Source organism: Papilio xuthus, unplaced genomic scaffold, assembly GCF_000836235.2.
Source record: "Papilio xuthus unplaced genomic scaffold, Pxut_1.1 DF827777.1, whole genome shotgun sequence".
In the NCBI taxonomy this organism is placed as follows: domain Eukaryota; kingdom Metazoa; phylum Arthropoda; class Insecta; order Lepidoptera; family Papilionidae; genus Papilio; species Papilio xuthus.
Window position 1 is genome coordinate 6,094,307 of NW_013530872.1, and position 19,147 is coordinate 6,113,453.

The window sequence follows — 19,147 nt, forward strand, 5'->3', positions numbered from 1 at the left end:
TTACCCGTAAATATGTATCACTTCTTATTTGCTAAAATACTTAATTTTGAACCTTGTGTTCCTTTAGATAATATATAAACAAGTTTCGTTTAATTTTACTTGTAAGTACTTTAATGTTTAGCAAAGATAGTTCAAAGGATTTTTTTTGTATCTCAATCAAAATGGACTATCTTGGCTGAGTCTGAGCTCTTCTATTTAATCTTTGCTACCTACTCTTTGGAGTTGTATATGTGAAGAAATACATATGTGTGTATATGTAATAAAATCTATAAAATTTATATGGTTGGTTGGTCCTGGTTGATCCTGTTTAGTATTTCATTGTCATATTACGCATATAAACATTTCAGTTATAATGGAAAAAATTCCAGACCAAATCGGATATTTAATACTGACGGAGGATGGCGCCGTCCTTGAATCTGGTGGTGAATTAGAAAATGACGAACGCATCGCTACAATAATAATCGATCTTATCAGTCTGTCGAACACGTAAGTGCTCGCGTTTTATTAATACGATACTTATACTAAAATAATTAATGACATCATTACCTAAAACTTTAATGATTTTTCTTGCAGTGTTGATCCACTGGCGTTTGGGCCAAATGAAAATTTCAAAAAAATTTCCATCACGTATGACGACCATTGGTATGTGATATGTATGTCAAACAAGAAAATATATGTAATCAAGCGGCTTATACAAAATAACACCGACGAAGGAAACGCCATCGCTGTATGAAGAAACAATAGAAAACAGAAACATGGGGCGAAATTTATTGATGAGTAGCCTCGAAAATGCATCTTTCAATATAATTCTTCAAATTTTGTTTCGCTGTATCACCTTCGTGACTAATGCCTGGGTGATTAGGAATGTGGGACATGAAGTGCTTGGCATAATGAATGTTAGACTACTGCTACTGGAGAGTACAATACTGTTTCTAAGTAGAGAACCATTCCACCGAGCTTGTTTAGGTCAGAAGGATGAGTTTAGTTGGAGCCATATTATGAATCAGATTTGGTTATCAGTGCCGATAAGTTGTGTCTTATCAATTGGATTTGTGTACATATGGATAAATATTTTGCCATTGGGTCATCCCGAATATGCTTTTCAGTATGCCTTTGGTTGCTGGTCTGTTGCATTCTCGTGTATTTTGGAGCTGTGCTCAGCTAATATGGCCCTTGTTGCACAATTGTATTGTTTTGTGAAACTCAAAGTAGTCCTTGATTCTATGCATATTCTTGTAAGGACATTATTGTTTGTATCTATAATTGTATATGATAGATCTATGGCACTTATAGCCTTCTCTGTAGCACAAGTTGGCAGTATTGGAGTTATAGTTTTAAGTTATTACATATTCTTTTATTGGTACATTAGAAATAAACCTCTATATGCCAAAGGAGCACTTAAAAGTAAATTAATTCCAGAAAAAGTTATGAAGGGATTGTTTGATAATATGGATGATTTTACATATACATCCTTGAAGGATTTCTTCCCTAAGTATGAAGGGTCATTTAATTCTTTGTTAAATAAAAAGTTAAATACCCTGACTGTCAGTTTTGCAAAACAAGGTGTTGTCAAGCAGCTGTTAACAGAAGGGGAGAAGTATGTTATGTCTGTAAGTCCTGTGATGTCATTTAAAGAACAAGCTACTTATGATGTGGTAAATAATCTCGGAAGTCTGGCTGCCAGATTTGTTTTCAGACCTATAGAGGATAGTAGCTACTTCTATTTCACACAAATGGTCAAGAGGGAGTTGCCAATCCATAAACAGGATCAAAACAAAATCCAAGAATCATGTGCTGTCCTGTCGCAAGTGTGTAAGATTGTCAGTTCTATTGGTTTGCTTGTTCTTGTTTTTGGGCAGAGTTATTCAAAAACTTTATTACTGTTGTATGGTGGGGAAGCATTTGTTGAGAGTGGATTGCCTGTCCAATTACTTAAAAGTCACTGTTTGGCTATAGTCTTGTTAGCTGTTAACGGTATCACAGAATGTTATTGTTTTGCAACAATGACAAGTGCACAACTTAATAGTTACAATTATTTGATGGTGTTTTTTTCTATAAGTTTTCTTGTATTATCTTATGCATTGACATATTTCTTTGGTCCTGTAGGTTTTATTGTGTCTAATTGTATCAATATGTTTGCTAGAATTGTGCACAGTATTCATTTTATTAATGATAAGTATAAAGATACTGGGTATAAACCATTAAAAGGTTTATATGTTGGTAAATATTTTTTGTTGACTCTATGTATTGCTGGTTGTATTTGTAAAGTTTCAGAATATAGAATGTTGTCGTATTCCATGTTAACTCATATAGCAGTAGGAGGTATTTGTTTTTCATTAGTTCTACTTTCTTGGGGATATGAAAATAAAGAATTGATCATAAAATCATATACTAAGTTCAGAAATAAAGAAAGTAAGATGTCAATGGATTAGCATAGATTCTTAATAAAATGTGATGTTCTTAACAATTGCATTGTTTAATCTTCAAATATATGTAGACAAATTAAATCAAATATAACAAATAAAATACTTAGATTGAGTTTTCTTTAGCATATGCCTAATATCTTCACATAGGATAAAAGAAAATTCCTTTCATTTGTGCTTCACACACTTGTTTTACTTCCTCTGCAATAAAAAAATAAACTAAGTACATTTTATTAAAGGCAATTAAAATTTAAATAAATTCTTATGACGGTTAACCTTTACCTGCAATTTCAATCACATTAGCATTTTTCTTTTGAATAATAACATAAAATTCTCTTTCATTAGATGATTTTCCGGTAATCCAATATTCATCTAGTGTTTTGATAATAATTTCACCATAATTACCAAGACTGAAAACGAATCATAGATAAAAAAAGACAAAAAAACAATGCTATGACACTAGGGAAGAATATGAATAGCATGACACTTCAAATTTAATTAAGAAAATTGTGACAAATACGCTTTACACATTTCTATGGGTTTCATATTTATCATTCAACAAGCTGTTGCAAGCAACTTCCATGCTGATTAAAAAAAAAATACTAGCCTATATATTCCTTCCAGATTGTGTCGTTCTGGATATATCTGCTAATAAACATCCACCCATCCATCTAAACATTCGCATTTACAATGTTAAGATAGTAAGAATTAAGATTCGTTTAAATTCAATTAGTTACCTTTTTCTGTCTGAATGTATTCCTGCTATAATATTTAATACTTCTGGTTTGATAGCTGCTGATGGACTCAAGGAGTTTATTGGCACCTAAAATAATAAATTGAATACTATATAATAGTCATAAATTGTGAATAAATATTTTGATATAAATTCTAAGCCAGTATGATTTTTCGTACTGCTATGAAATTTTGCCGCTGTAAGATTTGTATTGAAACAAGTTCTCTGTGTTTTTTGAGGCATTACAACATATTTTTAAACTAGAGCTTCAACAATCGAAAGCCAGTTACAAAAACTCGAAGCGCATCACTGGACATTTTTTTTTTACTTACCGATGATTTGAATGCCAAATTAATTCTATTGAAATATAAAAACTTATTTTCTGTGTTGGCAAGCTGAGCATTTTGTAAAGCATGTAATGTGCATTGTTCACTTATTGTTGACGCGATGGAATACAGTTGAGGTCCAATGAAAGCATCAAGAGACTTCAATGTTTCTAATTCCAAAGTCTTGTCAGCTGAAATTAAATGAAAAATTCTTCATTAATCCACATAATTTTACAATTTCTTAGGACTCTGCCTCCTGTGCTACAGGAGGTAGTGCCTTCTCTTAATCTAGGTTTTAAATAGATTCTAATTTAAGCAGTGTGTAAATAATGTGTGTGTGCCTGTGCACATATGTATGCTTTATTAGAAGGAATGTTACAAATAAAAGTGTGATAAAGCTGTAGTGCATGTAATTTTTTTTATAATCTATGTTTTGTATAAAGAGAAGGTTATGGATGGATGAGATGAAAGTATTAATAAAAGTAGCGTCTTGTATAGTATAAACAAACTAAAGTAATAATACATACCATAAACTGTTAAACAAATTGTAGCACTCAGAGTTCTATAAATAATTAAATAATATTGTTTAGTTTCTGTATCATCTTCTAGTTTGAGGTATACTTTTATTATCTTATCAATGTCTTCATCTGTATGAATTCCATCACAGGGTGTGATGAAGCGGCCATGTCTTTGTGCAGCAGTCACTGCTCCACCTTGGATCTCTTTCTCCACTTGTTTCGGGAGTAAACTTTGTACTAAATATTGATATAATGTAAGCATATCATCTGTTGAAAGTCCATTCCTGAAAAAAGTAAAATTAAACTTTATCTCATCATTTTGTTTTTATATTTACACACCAATAAAGTAATAGAGCTTCGGTGGCTTACGGGTTTCAGCACTTGACTTTTAATCTACAGGTTGTGGGATGTGTGAAGTCAACCATACCTCACTGGACCAGCGTGATGGACTATGGCCTAGTCACCCCTATCCTAGGATAGTGTCCGAGCCCCTTAGTGGAAACATATAGTGAACTGATGATGAAGAATAACGAAATAATATATATAAGCGGTCCAAGTAACGACCACCAAAAATATATAGCCTGTATTTTGTTTACTACAATAATACTACTTCAAGTTTTACCCTAAATTTATAAGATAGCTTTAGTATCATGTTATACTACATACATACATTTTAAAAGGGTCTCATACATACCAAATAAGTTGTTCATTGTAGATAAATCCAATGCATTTGAAGTCTTGAAAGTTGATTTCTAAAAGGTCAATGAAACATACTATCTTGAGGAAAGAATTCTTTTCAAGTGGCAGATAATTAATGCCTTGTATAACATTTATCACATCATTTGTAATACATCTTGAAAGTATGTACTGTAAAATAAATGTAAACAATAATTACAGCAAAAGAAACTAAATGGGCACAATAAAAAAAATTCTCATTGGGCTACTTGATTGCTAGGATGATTAGCACAATATATAAAATAAAGGATACCTTTAAACCTGGGTAAATTAAGTATGGAGAATCATACCTCCCAATGTTCCAATTTTTTTCTATGTATTTTTTTTTTTTTATATCATAAGTTGGCAAACGAGCGAGCGGCCACCTGAAATCGCTGAAATAGCGAAGTGACCGTTGCCCATAGACATACGCAATTGCATATGCGTTGCCTACCTTTAATCGACGGAGGAGAGGATGCACAGAAAGAAAATATTTTCCCATCCCATGCATCCTCTCATCCGGAAAGTCCACTTCCACTTCCCATCCTTTCCTTATAAGAAAGAGGGTGGGAAGGGAAAGAGGACTATATAAGGCCTCCGGGACGCACACTCATCAGACGAAACGCGGAATTACTTCCACTTGACGCCTGTCTTCTGTGTGGTCGTGGTATTTCACCGGGCGAGCCGGGCCGATTCGTGCGAAGATGTTAAAGCGGGCTCTACCACTGTTAGAATTTGATCAACCAAATAGGAAAAAAGATTCCCATAGAGTTGATTCATCAGTAGACCGATTCATTTCAATGGGAAACATCCAAATGAATATAACATTTGATATCTATTTTTAAAGTTAATTAACTAAGTGAATATTGGAGACTTACAGGAGTGAAAAACTGTTGGCATTTTGTGTATATCACATCTGCAGGTACATCTGTGAATAAACCTACAAACATTCTAAACATCTTGTAAGCAGTTACAAGTAGATTTTGCATAACTGATGGTTGAACCTAAAGGAATGTTAACAGTCATTAGTCATATTATTTATATAAAGATATATAACATACCAAATGTAAAACATTTATATGGTTCTTAATACATATCAATCAGTAGATCTAGAATGTAAGAAGATTTTGTAGTATATTGTGCAATATTTACCATGTCTCCTTTTTTTTCACCAATTGATGATAGTGCTTTTGTTGCATATGGTATTCTTACCACCTGGAAGATTAATTAATTAAGGAAAAAACTTTTATTTCGTTTTATCCAAACAAATCAATGAAAAAAAGTGTCCTCACCAATACCATCCAATAATTTTTCTCTGGCTGGTAAAATATGTACCTTTTGGTCTGTGTTTGTAGTGCTTCACATGGTTCCGATGAAAATGTTCTTTAAGGAAAAGTTCTCTACATTATATTACCTTTATAAATGTTAAATAATTAAAACACCTCAAAAGTATACTTACGACATAAACTTAACAACTGCCTCGCACAAACCGACCTGTATTTTTCTTGCATCAGCACTAATTTGACTGGGATGGAAGAATAATATCCTTTTCAATTCCTAAAAATATTATTATCGAGTATTACATAAAGTTTTTCATAAAAAAACGAAATAACTCGTGAGGAATAATTTTTTAACTGCTATCGATTCGCATTACATACTTCGCCTTCTTTAGGGCCGAAAGTGGAATTAAAAATAAAGAAAGAATTTATTTTGCTTTCAACATCTATCATTTTGCCGATTTTAATAATATTTACAAAAAGAAACACAATAAAGAAAACAATCGTAAATTCATTACACGATGTTTTGACGTTTTCAGAATTTGACAACCAAGCTAAGGCTAAGATGACAGTGACATATATGATTAATAGAGTATAGTCAAACAACACAGAGCCAAACAAGGACATCTGAATAGGTGGGAGAAGCGCTCCTATCGCGTATTCGAGTCTTCTATCTTCCATGATCTGAGTCTTCCTATAGAACTAGCCAGCTCGTCTTAAAAGCTCGGCGGCCACAGCGAGCCATCTCAAACCTAGTTAAACTGAAGCTATTGCTTTTAGGCAAAGAAGTCTCTTAAAGAATTAAAATGCTAATTGACCTCTAGAAAGAATGCTTAGAAAAATTATATCAAAATAAAAATAAAAACAATATCTACGTTGCCATAGAAACGAAAACGATATTGTGGCGTTGAGAATAATTGTAGACAATAATTGTTGTTTTTTAAGGATATTATAGTGTTAAAATATTTTACACAAGCATAGTCATGGCTATTCGTAATCCCAGACTACCTCTAGTACCCGGATATGGGCGCAATACTCTTGTATGTACCATTTTAATTTTTACAAACTATGTTGGTACAAAATTCATTTTTCAGATTTGCGAAGGTAAATTGTCTCAACTAACAGGTTAATCATACTATTCGGGTTTGGCCATTGAATTATAGGCTAAACGGTGGAATTTATTTTTCCGTCAGAGAGCCAGGTGTACACCTGACTGATTAATTTATATACATTTTTTGATAAAACTTATTTTATAATACAAACACAAATAAAATTAAAACTGTTGGTATAGTTTCTTATTCAAACGACATGTTTTTTCCATAAAGATTGGAAAGAAGAGTTTTGGCGTCCGTCCCATTTTCACGACTATCAACAAAATAAATATGTTAGTTGATAAACCACCTGACTCGGATCGCGTACCCTCTTTGTACGCTCGCAAGCAGGGTCCTGAACTACCCGCCTGGGTAACATACGATAAGCAAGTATGTTTTCATGTTTAATTTCTTTATAAAATATATTATCAAAGCGTTACATTATATTTAAAGGGTACTTAAAATTGTGAAATGAATGAATCGTGACTTTACTAAAAATTAAAATGATAGAAGCAGCCCTTATAAAAATGTATTTTGTTTGCCTAGATCTAGTTCAGACTCGTAGCCTAAAATTAGTAATTCTCTTTAGATTCTACGATTTCGTGGATATTTTAAGCAAAGCTATAATGAGTTGATTTCTCATGTACTGCGAAAGGTTGATATTTGTTTTTTTCTCGAAGACGGAACTATTAAAGTATCTGAACCTAAAACGGAAAATAGTGGCTTAAGGCAAGGTAATGCAAATTTTATTTTGAACCTGTTAATAACTTTTTACGTTTTAGGTTTAGTTGTATATTTATCGTATAATTTTAATTGATTCTCATTACACATGTAATGCATTATGTACCACAAAGGTTATAGGTTTCTTATAGGTTTTTGTAACAATTCTCAGTAGTCGCATTATGAAATAAAATTGGTGGTATTTCACCTTAAAAGCGACAGTCGTAAGTATTGAGTCGATAACGCAGAGCTAAAAACAATAGGATAGGAAGCAGCTTTTAAATGTGTCTGTAAGAAAAAAGGTCGGTCAACCTTGCTATGGCCCTACGTGGGATGACAAGGATTGTATGCATAATAACATCCCACAGAGTGGGCGATACCTGTGGAAACGCGTTGAAATTTTTTATATTGGTAATTTTATCCTGAAGGTGCCGGTAGTTGAAGTAATAATTATCATGTTTTATTTGTTTTTTATCGAACCCAGTATTTTACTGTAGGTTTAAAATTTACGGGAATTGTTTTTTTAAAGTAAATTAGAGATCTTTTTAATCCCGAATTTTCAGGAACATTAATCACTCGACAAAGAATAAGGCTCCCGCACAGCTACGATATGTATTACGATGTCCTTGATTTTAATATCGGGAGGGAAGTCACGTTTCACGGTAAAGTATTCAAGGTAATATTATCACTATTTTTTTTTTATATTATTCATCAAAATGGAGTGATAAAAAGTACTTACATAAATAACTGATAGATTGAATTGTTTTTTTGTAGATTTTAAGTTGTGATAATTTTACAAGGGTGTTTTTAAATCGTTTGGGAATCAACGTGCCGGACCCTATACCGTGGCCTGATGCGGTCGAGGTAAGAGTATTCTCTAAGTAATGTAAAATGTCAATTGTGAAATAAAAACAAATCTTGTTGTTAAGGAATTAAATAAAAACTATTTCCAGAAAGAACCTCCTACATACAGACCACCAAAACCGACGCCTTTAAAACAATTTTTGGAGCATGACAGAGAAATATTACGGTACGCTTGAAAATAATCATTCAAACTTAAATTGAACTAAATTTGTTACCATAATGTACATTTATTTTAGGTTTTTTGGATATTGGGACAATCGTGAAACATATTTCGGGAAGATTCATCATCTAGAGATACACTATTACCTAGCTGATGATACAATTGAAATATTAGAGCAATTACCGCCCAATTCTGGCGTCGAATCTGGACCGATGTTCTTAAAGAGAATGCATCTACCAAGGGTATGATTATTCTTAAATATCGCAAGTTGATCCGTACGAACGAAAGCTGAAAGTAAGATAGATATGAGTGTAACCTCATTCATTGTTTTAACATTAAAAAAAAATCCTTTTTAGAATATACCCCGGCCTGAGATGTCTGGAGGACCTAAACCGGAGTCTTACACTCCAGCCGATCTCAGTATTGGTGCGGTGCTTAACGTGTATGGCAGGAACGTTGTACTGACCGATTGCGATGCCTTTACCAAAGAATATTATCGGGCTACGTACGGGTTTGGTAAGTATTACGACTGTTTAAAGCAAAGAGCTAATAATTAACTATGTTTCAAACACAATAAATGATCTTTAATTTTTAAAATGTCGCGTGGCCCTTATTGATTTGTGGGAAATATTCGGCTCATATTTTTTTTGTTGTCATTATTTTTTTAGATACATTCAATCCATTACCTAATCCTGAAGAAAAGGTTGAATACATCAGTAGTAGATTGGCTGACCGAGAATTACCGCCGTGGAATGGTTACGGATCGTACGAGGACTCCGCAGAGAACTGTCGTACTGTAGAACCTAAAGCACCACATAGAGATTTTATTAAATTTTTACATAAGGACAGGTGTGACGCAGATTAAATTTTTAAAAACAAAAAATAGTTATACGTCTATTAGATTCCAAGTATAATGTGCTCCGTGAAAGATTATTCTTCATGTATATAATAAAAGGCTGGTAGTATAACTTAAATGATTACGAGAAATTAGAGCTTCATAAATACAACTTATTAAAGTTAGCCTAGATGAAGTAACTATCGAATCACGTTTACAAATGGCCAACGGCGACATCACGTGAATAGCATTTACGGTTATCTATTAATGACTTAGTAAATTTTGTAATAAAATACCTTTTTAATAAAAGTTTTTGATTAATTTTCTCTAAATAAATCTGTTTCAGAGACGGTTTTGATTCTCATGTTTTACGTTTCGCTTCTCGTCTTATAAACGATAATCCCGAGGATGCTAAGAGATATTTTATTGTCTTATACTATTTATGTGACGACACCATCGCTGTTTTTGAACTGGGTGAACGTAACTCCGGATTTCTGGTATTATTTTATGCAGACTTACTGCCTAATGGCCTATTCAATTAATCTTTAAAGGCCCTAAGTGCGGTAGTGACTACGGTTTTACAATTCTAGTTTTTAATTTTATTTTTATAAGATTTCTATAATGTTTTCTATTAGATATTTTCCATAGGAGTAATTAAAGTAGATGGGGAGGTCATTGGTTGGGAATATTTAAATGTATGAAATATTTTTAACGGAAAATTTCATAATTTATTTTTAGGGTGGCAGATTTTTCCGTCGTGCAAAAGTGTATCTGCCAGGAGTAAACTTCTACGTTCCTAAGGAGCCTCCTTCTTACACTGATAAAGACATGTGGGTCGGCAACGAGCTCGTTATACATAAACATTGTTTTCGACTGATTGCTGCCGATGAATACGCCTTACGGTACATGGAATTACACGCTAATGAGGTCTGTAAATGCAATGCATTCTTTTAGTTGTCCTACTGTAAAATTATGCAAAGTTATACTACGCCAGTGAAATATTATTTTGTAAATATTACTGGCTACTCTTTTGCGTTTAAGAGGATGTCATAGCATTTTATCTTTACAGTATCTAATGTCTAATATTGCATTGATAATGGACAAAATTCGACGAGCATTGGTCTCTGAAGAAAATGGCTACAAGAACTTTGTAGCTAAGTACATGGAAGCTGTAGAACCGAATAAAAAAGAGCTAATGACTAACAGATGTTTTAAGTGAGATAGTTTTATTTTTCAATTTTTGGAGCTTTATATTATACACTGTAATAAATTTAATGTTAAAATTTACAGGCAAGCAATGAAAGAAATTATGTGCGACAAGTTAACAGAACACGAATTTCTAACTATTATCAGACATTTCCGTGGCGATCCAGGTAAAGAAGAAAGTCCTCGACGAGAAATGTTAAGGTAAGGCATACAACCTATCTGATCGCTGTTGTACTTTGTAATTTCAAACAACAAAGTATGTATTTTGAAATGTAGGCTTATTTCTTAGAGTGCGATTTGATTTTATGTACAGATTTCTGTTTCTATTGTAGGTCTTTAATATTTTCGGACCTTACGCGTGCTTTGTGGGACGACCGAGACAGACTTAAGGAAGGCATAGTTCATGCAGACGAGATGGGTCTAGGCACGCTGCCCGCCCTTCGCCTGCGGCAACTCTTACGCGCCCACAGGCTACCTATCAACGATGATTTAATGGATTGTATGTTTTCAGTGTAAGTTTTTAACTTAACAAAACCTTAATGTGTTTTTGACAAAATATTACTATTAGGGCTGTTAGTTACATCCGCAAGGTGACAGTTTTAGTCACGCTTAAAAGTTAAAGCTAGGTGCGGACTACGTAAAATTAATTGGCCCACCCCAATATGCATCACCTTCCACACAGTTAAAACGTTATTCAACAGGTTGCGTAAAGATGACAATTGTAATATTTACACTGAAGATTTGCTGAACTTTCTCGACTTCCAAACACGGCCGGTGTTCAATATGAGCGACGTGGATTACAATAAGTTAGTGCGACACGCGCCACCTATAAGGGATAAAGAGGTGATTTCTATTACTAATATCCCTTTTTCATTTATTAACTTTTTCGATTTATATGAAAAAGTTCACCACCAGCTGCGAAATCAGTTATTTGCCAAGCCAGGTCCTTAATTCAAGAGTATTTTCATGCAACAAATTTTAATATTAACAATCATTTTATTGTAAGTAAATTTTTAACCTTGCCAAATACTGTCCATGATTTATAAATATTTATGATTACAGTGCAAGTTTTGGACAGAACAAGAAAAGATTATCCAAGAGGGCTTTGTCAATTGGAACGCTTTCCTTTGCCAGTTAAATTTGGAACATGTTGTTAAACCTGATTAAGATTTTCTTGGATATGTAATCTGCGTTCATTTAAAACGAAACAGGAAAGATTATCCAGTTATTGGCTCTACAGCACTACGTGCTTTGATAGTAAAGTATTAAATGTATGAAAAGAAGTAAACTAAAATGTTTTGCGGCTATTTATATAGTATAGATAATATATTCAAAATAAGATGAAAATTTTCATTACTTTTAAGTACATGTCGTGTTGTTTTCAATTTGACCAATTATTGGCTAAATTACCCCAATTATAGTAACAGTAACTATGTCTAATTTAAAAATAAATTTATCTGGCAACTTATGTAATTTATAATAAATAATCTATGAAATTATAAAATAAATTAGTAAAACTCCTTTAAATAGGTATGTAATTAATTATAAGTAAAAAATTAACATTGATGCTAAGCATTATGTAAAAAAATTAGCGTACAAAGCTTTAGCATATGGTCAAAATCAAAATCGTCAATTCTCATCTCGTCATCGTCTAACTCAAAATTCTCAATGACTGCATTGTGAATTAACATTATTTAAAAAATTAAGCATTAAACAAACATTATTCATCATCATCATCAGCTCACTATATGTCCCCACCGATGGACATATAGTGACCTTAACGTTATTCGCATATGTGCAAGTTAACTTTAAGATATATGTAGCCTACGTATATCTATTTAACATATTGTTTGTTGTCCCACTAAAGATTCTATTTTCTTTTTTATTTTCATTTTACCCGAGTTTCGTTGTTACGTCATTTATTTTTAAAATGGAGAATTTTAGCTTTCTTTAAACATTCTTTTGTTTATGTTTAACTTTAGTCTTTTTTCTCTTTCTTCTTTTTGTGGCTTTCTGTATTTATTCTCTTCTTTAATATTTTGTGGTAAAAGATCTTTTTTATTGGTTTTATTAGGTTTTCGTTTAATTATTTTTTCTTTAGGGAAGGGGGAAGAGTAGCTAAAAAACTGTTAAAAAGTTTATTGCGAAGCCGAAGTGTTGTGATTTTTGTAGAGTTAGTTTTTGTAACATTACGCTTTGTACGAGTACCTATTAATTTAAACTTTAGATAAGTATGATATTATATAATAATATTATTTAAAAATAAAATATTTAATGATTTCAAAGTGTTTTAATACTTAAAATTTGTATAATCAATCATGAACGGAAACTATAGTAATGAAAAAATATAGTTCTACAGAAAAAGTAATTTAAACAAAAAAATTCCTCGCGCTGAACGAATAAATTGTTTGAAATGAAAATTAATAATTCTTCATCATCAATTTAACCACGGTTACAGGCAAATAATCTCTTGAACGTTGACCTCCTTTAAAAACACCATAAAAGAAAAAAAAATAGTATTGCCCACTAAAATGCGTTGCTATAGTTACAAACAACGGTATTGCGTTGACAATAAATGTATAGATAACACTTTCTAATTTATACACTTGTTTTGTAATGGTATTTTGTTGTTAAATAATATTTTACACGAATATTAACAATGGGTATGCGTAACCCAAGATTACCTTTATTACCCGGATATGGAAGCAATAGACTCGTAAGTTATTTATTCAATTCTATTTGTATTATATACTTTTCCTTAAAGGTTTCTAACGCTTCGTGGTCTCGCTAACCTATATAAGTAAATTTATATGTGTTTTACAGATTGGAAAAAAAGGTTTCGGCGTCCGTCCAATTTTCACGAGTGTCGACAAAGTCAATATGTTGGTTGATAAAGCGGCGGACACGAATCGCGTACCCTCTTTCTATGCTCGCAAGCAGGCCCCCGAGCTACCCACATGGATAATGTACGACAAAAATGTATGTGCTCTTTATCATTTACTAGCTGTCGCGTACGACTACGTTCGCGCGGAATTAAAAACAAATTTAATATGTATATGTTCTTCCAGACTATGTTCTACATCTATGCCAAACTTCAGCGAGATCCATACAGCCTTTTCGGAGATACCTCCAAAGAAACATTCATCCATCCATCTAAGCATTCACATTTGTAATATTAGTAAGATATTCAATAAACATTTAACGGACATCAAGTAATATGTATGTTGTTAAAAGATTGTTTCTTTGCTCATAAAATATTAATTAATCTTTATTATTTCCTCATGTATACTACAAAGAAAAACATTCTCGGTGTTTGGGTTGTTCAGAAGATGTTGGGAACTTTTTGTCGTATTTAGAAACATTAGGTGGTAATTAATGGAACCACTCAGTGTAGATTGACACTTTAAGATAGTTTAAGTAATGGTTAAAAGACACTGAATGCAATTGAATTATTACTCCACTTACAGATACTCAGATTTCAAGGATATTATCAAGAAAGTCTTCACGAAATGCGCTCTGCTATTCGTGTAGTGCATAAATTGGATATCTTCTTTTTTCTCGAAGACGGAACCATTAAAGTAATGGAACCTAGAACAGATAATAGTGGATTTTCACAAGGTATTTCAATTCAAAGTCTCTTGTACATCATTTACCGTAGGTTTCTGAGAACAAAATCTCCGTTTGAAAGATATCGTTATCTCTGTTTTGTCCAAGATAATGACTGAGATGACGATATGTTTTATACAAAGGTTTTTGTCTCAGACACTGACCATTAAGTAAGCCATTTTAGTAGTTTCAAATGTTAATTGAAATGAATGTTATTTTTCTATGCAATACGATATTTGGTGCCCATTTTTCAGGGACATTAATAACGCGGCAAAGAATTCGACTCCCGCACAGTTACGATTTATACTATGATATCCTTGATCTAAATGTTGGGAGGGATGTAACGTTTTACGGTAAAATAATTAAGGTACTGTTGGCATCACTTAAAAGACTTTTTAATTATATAAATATATTTAACCGATTGCTGATTTCCTATTATTAAATATAATTAACTTATGCTTCAAATATTTTTGTCTCACATATGTTTTGACTTTTTTAAATCATCACGAACTATACTACTATCTATAGTACTATCTATAGTAAACAAAGGAATTATCCAAGTTATTAAAACTTTTATTTTCTTATAGATTATAAACTGCGATCACTATACAAGATATTTCTTAAATCGTCTCGGAATCAATGTACCGGATCCAATACCATGGCCTGATAGTTTGGATGTAAGAGTGATTTTTTTAGTGATTATATATAGTGTTATTTTATATGTATGCAAATGTTACCAACACCATATTGAATATTTTTACAGAGAGCGCCCTCTACTGGTAAACCACCGAAGCATAGACCTTTTAGGCAATTTTTAGACCATGACAGAGAAGTTTTACGGTATGTAATCTTATTATTAATATTATAAATATTGGTATGATTGTTTGTTACTAAGTACTAAAACTCCTAAGCCGATTTGGATGAAAATTTGGCATAGAGATACATTAATGTCTGAAATAGAGCATTATGTTACTAAGTCTCTAATTCCACGTGTACTATTTCCCGAGCAAAATCTAGTAATGTAAAAATAACTTTAATATTGAATTGATCGAAGTTTTCTTTTAGATTCTTTGGATACTGGGACGACCGAGAAACACAGTTTGGGACAGTCCATAATTTGGAGATACATTATTTCTTAGCAGATGACACTATGGAGATAAAAGAGAAGTTACCGCCCAATTCTGGCGTTGAAGCTGCGCCGATGTTCTTGAAAAGAATGCGTTTACCCAGGGTACGTCATTTAATTTTAAAAATATATCCGTGTCTTAAGAAACTGTTAGGAGTTGTAGAAACATTGATTTTTTAACATACATAATTTAAAAAAAAAAATTCTAGAAAATTCCACCGCACGTTGAGATGACTGGAGGGCCTAAACATCCATCTTACTCCCCCGCTGATCTCAGTGTTGGAGCGGTGCTGAATGTATTCGGGAGGAAAGTGGTACTGACCGACTGCGATCCTTTCACTAAAGAATTTTATCGAGTTACTTATGGATTTGGTATGGATTGGATTTAAATAAAAAAGAGCTTATTATAAGCATCAGGTCATCGGGATAATCTTTTAGTTATAACTTTATAATTATTACAGATAATTTCAATCCACTACCTACGCCCGAAGACCGGGGGGTATGCCTTAGTGCTAATATGGCGGAACGAAAATTACCGCCGTGGAATGGTTACGGATCCTACGAGGACTCCGCAGAGAACTGTCGTACTGTAGAACCTAAAGCACCACATAGAGATTTTATTAAATTTCTACATAAGGACAGGTATAAAATACAATCTTCAACATAGATACTTATTTAATTAAATCTGAATATTTAGGATCTCCTAAATACGTCTCCAATATTTAGTAAAAAAAAGATTTTTATGAAATTGTCTTAAATCTTTTCGTATAATTAACGCAAATATTGTATTATAGAGTTGGCTTCGATTCCCATATCTTACGTTTCGCTGCGCGACTCATCAGTGACAATTCTGTTGATGGTAGAAGATATTTTATTGTGCTCTATTATTTATGCGACGATACGATATCTGTGTATGAACTAGGCGAAAGAAACTCTGGCTTTTTGGTATGATATTTTGCAATACTTAGCTATTTCAATAATAAGTTCTGACTTTAACATATTATACACATCATTGATTTTTTGAACTTCTTGACTGAATGTTCTAAACTCAAAATGTTTAATTTGTAAGTACAAATTAAACATTTTGAGATTTTACGTAAGGTGAACTTTCTTTACATTTTTTTTTGTTTTACTAACTGTTGTATTCCTTTATATAGGGCGGGAAATTCTTTCGTCGTAACAAGATGTATTTGCCAGATGTGGACTTTTTCGTGTCCAAAGAGCCCCCTGCTTATACGGATAAGGACATGTGGATCGGCAATGAGCTGGTCATTAACAAACATCGGTTCCGACTTACTGCCGCTGATGAGTACGCCTTGAGATATATGGAACTTCATGCTAATGAGGTCTGTTGACAGAAATTGTTGGGTAAAGAGAATAGCTTATAGATACACTTTGTTAAAGTCAAAAAGTACCACAAAATATCACAATACAGCATTTTATTGTATGAATATTTTAATTGACCGAATGTTTCGTTGACAAAGGTTTACATATGTGCGACTTTTAAATTTTGAGTATTTTCGATTTACAGTATCCTATGGCTAATATTGCATTAATAATGGACAAAATAAGACGAGCTTTGGTGTCTGAAGAAAATGGCTACAAGAACTTCGTCGCGAAGTATATGGAAGCCGTAGTGCCAGATAACAAGGAGCTAATGTCTGTTAAATGTTTCAAGTAAGAAACTCTGCTTTTTAACTTTGTTAACTTTCTGTGGTTTAGTTTCATAATCTTGTTATGGGAACATACTTGCTTATAACAGTGTTTTTAAGGTTATTAAATAATATTTTTATAATTTTTTTTAAATTATCTTTTGTAGACAGGCATTAAAGGAAATTATGTGCGAAAAGATGACAGAACACGAATTTATTACAATTATTAGACATTTCCGTGGCGATCCAGGGAAAGAGGAAAGTCATCGGCGAGAGATGATAAGGTAGGGTGAACGAACAGTACTTGAGCAGTCTAGTATTTCGCTATTCAATTCTCAAGAACTTACTGAACTATTATTTATATATTAACATGTCAGGAATTTTTTGCTTACCCAATGTTTTGATACTATTGCAGGTCATTAGTATTTACAGAGTTGACCCGTGGTCTGTGGGACGACAGGGACAGACTCCGGGAAGGATTATTACACGCTGATGAGATGGGTCTCGGCGCTCTCCCCTTGTCTCGCATGAGGCAACTCTTACTCGCGCATAGGCTGCCCATCAACACAGACCTTATGGATTGTATGTTGGAAATGTGAGTTACATTTTTGTCGTAGCATGATCGATGTAATTTTTATCAACTCTTAGTTTTGCCTAACATGCATTATTACAATCTCTATGGAAATGACGCATACATCCATTTTTAATCATAAATTAGTTGTTTTTCTACACAAACAATTATTAAATTTATATGTATGGGAAGTCCTTTGCTCCTTAAGTACAGGTCTTCCTAGTTAAGGAGCCAAGGCAACATTGAATTTTGAATTTCTTGTGTATAACAATAAAGATTTTTTCATTTTTTTTTTCATCTTTGAAGTTATATAATTTTTTTGGATAGTAAATAAAATGAAGATTGTGTTTTTTAAATATAACAGGCTGAGTAAAGATGAGAATTGTAATATTTTCTATGAAGATTTGATGAAATTCCTTGACTTTCAAACACGACCAGTGGTCAATTTGAGTGACGCTGAGTTTGCTAAAGCAGTCCGTCATGCGCCACCTTTAAAAGATGTAGAGGTGAGTTAAATATTTTATTCGTATTATAAATTCTTCTTAGTTATGAAAGCAGAGATACAGTAATATATGAACATACTTTACGAAGATAAATATGGTTCATGACTACTGTTTTTTGGTTCAGTTTCTGTTTTTACATTTTTTACCGTCATGGAACAATGTTTTAAACTCAAATAATACAGGAAATGTATTTCTGAATGTATAAATTAAATTACTTTGACCCAAATGATTAATTTCTTTTTAATTTATAAATTGAATTTTTTTTTCAGTGCAAATTTTGGGCGGAACAGGAAATGATTATTAAAGAGGGTTACGTAAATTGGAACGCTTTCCTTTGCCAGTTAAATTTGGAACACGTTGTTAAATCTTAACCGTATTATAGGTTTTGAGTTTGTTTTACTTATAACTATTTAGACGGAATTTATTTTTAAAGTTTTTTTGTAATATTATTTGGCAAATAAAACAACTGTTTTTTTAAATTTGTTTCTATTCGATCACAATAAATAACCTCGACCTATTCTCACTTTTTACATTTAATCTACCAATACATAGGTACAAGTTCACTGTTGTAAAACATTTTTACAATATTGCATAAGGTTTTTACAAATATTGTACAAATAAATATAAGTCACGCACATTTTTAATTATTACAAATATTCTATATAAAACGTACTCTATGTACACAAATGCATATGAATTTTCGTTGCTCTAATAATATTTTAATTCAAATTTTGATGTTAATTAAACATTGAATACACCAATCAATAATATTGGTTAGTAATTTAATGAAAGCGTAACAACGATTGCTTTTCCTTAATATAT

At 32.5% G+C, this 19,147-nt stretch overlaps 5 protein-coding genes across 6 annotated transcripts; 4 read left to right on the forward strand and 1 right to left on the reverse strand.

Moving 5' to 3' along the window:
- Positions 1-252: 252 nt before the first annotated feature.
- Lamtor4 (Late endosomal/lysosomal adaptor, MAPK and MTOR activator 4) lies at positions 253-755 on the forward strand. The gene is made up of 2 exons (XM_013309622.1): positions 253-486; positions 574-755. Exons 1-2 carry the CDS (start codon positions 353-355, stop codon positions 731-733), a joined length of 294 nt encoding a protein of 97 aa, XP_013165076.1. The 5' UTR covers positions 253-352; the 3' UTR covers positions 734-755.
- LOC106115954 (protein RFT1 homolog) lies at positions 730-2,538 on the forward strand. Its single transcript, XM_013309618.1, has one exon. It carries the CDS (start codon positions 756-758, stop codon positions 2,430-2,432), a length of 1,677 nt encoding a protein of 558 aa, XP_013165072.1. The 5' UTR covers positions 730-755; the 3' UTR covers positions 2,433-2,538.
- On the reverse strand, positions 2,537-6,561 carry Ccz1 (vacuolar fusion protein CCZ1). 2 transcript variants are annotated; one of them, XM_013309620.1, is made up of 11 exons: positions 6,510-6,561; positions 6,174-6,271; positions 6,007-6,097; positions 5,867-5,929; positions 5,593-5,718; positions 4,695-4,867; positions 4,010-4,284; positions 3,489-3,673; positions 3,161-3,246; positions 2,706-2,833; positions 2,537-2,624 (listed from the first exon to the last, which is right to left on the reverse strand). In XM_013309620.1, the coding sequence occupies exons 2-11, from the start codon at positions 6,176-6,178 to the stop codon at positions 2,566-2,568; spliced, it is 1,191 nt and encodes a 396-aa protein (XP_013165074.1). In that variant the 5' UTR covers positions 6,179-6,271; positions 6,510-6,561; the 3' UTR covers positions 2,537-2,565. The 2 variants fall into 2 exon arrangements, with proteins under 2 accessions (XP_013165074.1, XP_013165073.1); XM_013309619.1 differs by lacking the exon at positions 6,510-6,561 and adding an exon at positions 6,373-6,470.
- A 324-nt stretch (positions 6,562-6,885) lies between these two features.
- Positions 6,886-12,295, forward strand: LOC106115669 (EF-hand domain-containing family member C2). Its single transcript, XM_013309119.1, has 16 exons — positions 6,886-7,031; positions 7,317-7,472; positions 7,672-7,816; positions 8,366-8,478; positions 8,577-8,666; positions 8,756-8,832; positions 8,903-9,068; positions 9,183-9,342; positions 9,495-9,675; positions 10,008-10,158; positions 10,400-10,588; positions 10,731-10,876; positions 10,952-11,068; positions 11,200-11,379; positions 11,569-11,710; positions 11,930-12,295. Exons 1-16 carry the CDS (start codon positions 6,975-6,977, stop codon positions 12,032-12,034), a joined length of 2,175 nt encoding a protein of 724 aa, XP_013164573.1. The 5' UTR covers positions 6,886-6,974; the 3' UTR covers positions 12,035-12,295.
- A 1,123-nt stretch (positions 12,296-13,418) lies between these two features.
- On the forward strand, positions 13,419-18,783 carry LOC106115868 (EF-hand domain-containing family member C2-like). The gene is made up of 16 exons (XM_013309480.1): positions 13,419-13,583; positions 13,691-13,846; positions 14,335-14,485; positions 14,728-14,840; positions 15,061-15,150; positions 15,237-15,313; positions 15,539-15,704; positions 15,809-15,971; positions 16,061-16,241; positions 16,394-16,544; positions 16,757-16,945; positions 17,131-17,276; positions 17,419-17,535; positions 17,667-17,846; positions 18,187-18,328; positions 18,595-18,783. Exons 1-16 carry the CDS (start codon positions 13,527-13,529, stop codon positions 18,694-18,696), a joined length of 2,181 nt encoding a protein of 726 aa, XP_013164934.1. The 5' UTR covers positions 13,419-13,526; the 3' UTR covers positions 18,697-18,783.
- Positions 18,784-19,147: the final 364 nt, after the last annotated feature.

Bases quoted from the DNA above. Each gene is read 5' to 3' on its own strand.
- Lamtor4 (XM_013309622.1), top strand. From the start codon at position 353: ATGGAAAAAATTCCAGACCAAATCGGATATTTAATACTGACGGAGGAT. The intron at 487-573 runs GTAAGTGCTCGC...TTTTTCTTGCAG, and splicing joins CTTATCAGTCTGTCGAACAC to TGTTGATCCACTGGCGTTTG.
- LOC106115954 (XM_013309618.1), top strand. From the start codon at position 756: ATGGGGCGAAATTTATTGATGAGTAGCCTCGAAAATGCATCTTTCAAT.
- Ccz1 (XM_013309619.1), bottom strand. From the start codon at position 6,444: ATGATAGATGTTGAAAGCAAAATAAATTCTTTCTTTATTTTTAATTCC. The intron at 5,719-5,866 runs GTAAATATTGCA...ACATTCCTTTAG, and splicing joins GTGAAAAAAAAGGAGACATG to GTTCAACCATCAGTTATGCA. The intron at 2,625-2,705 runs GTAAAGGTTAAC...TTTTTATTGCAG, and splicing joins TAATGTGATTGAAATTGCAG to AGGAAGTAAAACAAGTGTGT.
- LOC106115669 (XM_013309119.1), top strand. From the start codon at position 6,975: ATGGCTATTCGTAATCCCAGACTACCTCTAGTACCCGGATATGGGCGC. The intron at 9,343-9,494 runs GTAAGTATTACG...TTATTTTTTTAG, and splicing joins TCGGGCTACGTACGGGTTTG to ATACATTCAATCCATTACCT. The intron at 11,711-11,929 runs GTGATTTCTATT...TTATGATTACAG, and splicing joins CACCTATAAGGGATAAAGAG to TGCAAGTTTTGGACAGAACA.
- LOC106115868 (XM_013309480.1), top strand. From the start codon at position 13,527: ATGGGTATGCGTAACCCAAGATTACCTTTATTACCCGGATATGGAAGC. The intron at 16,946-17,130 runs GTCTGTTGACAG...TTCGATTTACAG, and splicing joins TGGAACTTCATGCTAATGAG to TATCCTATGGCTAATATTGC. The intron at 18,329-18,594 runs GTGAGTTAAATA...TTTTTTTTTCAG, and splicing joins CACCTTTAAAAGATGTAGAG to TGCAAATTTTGGGCGGAACA.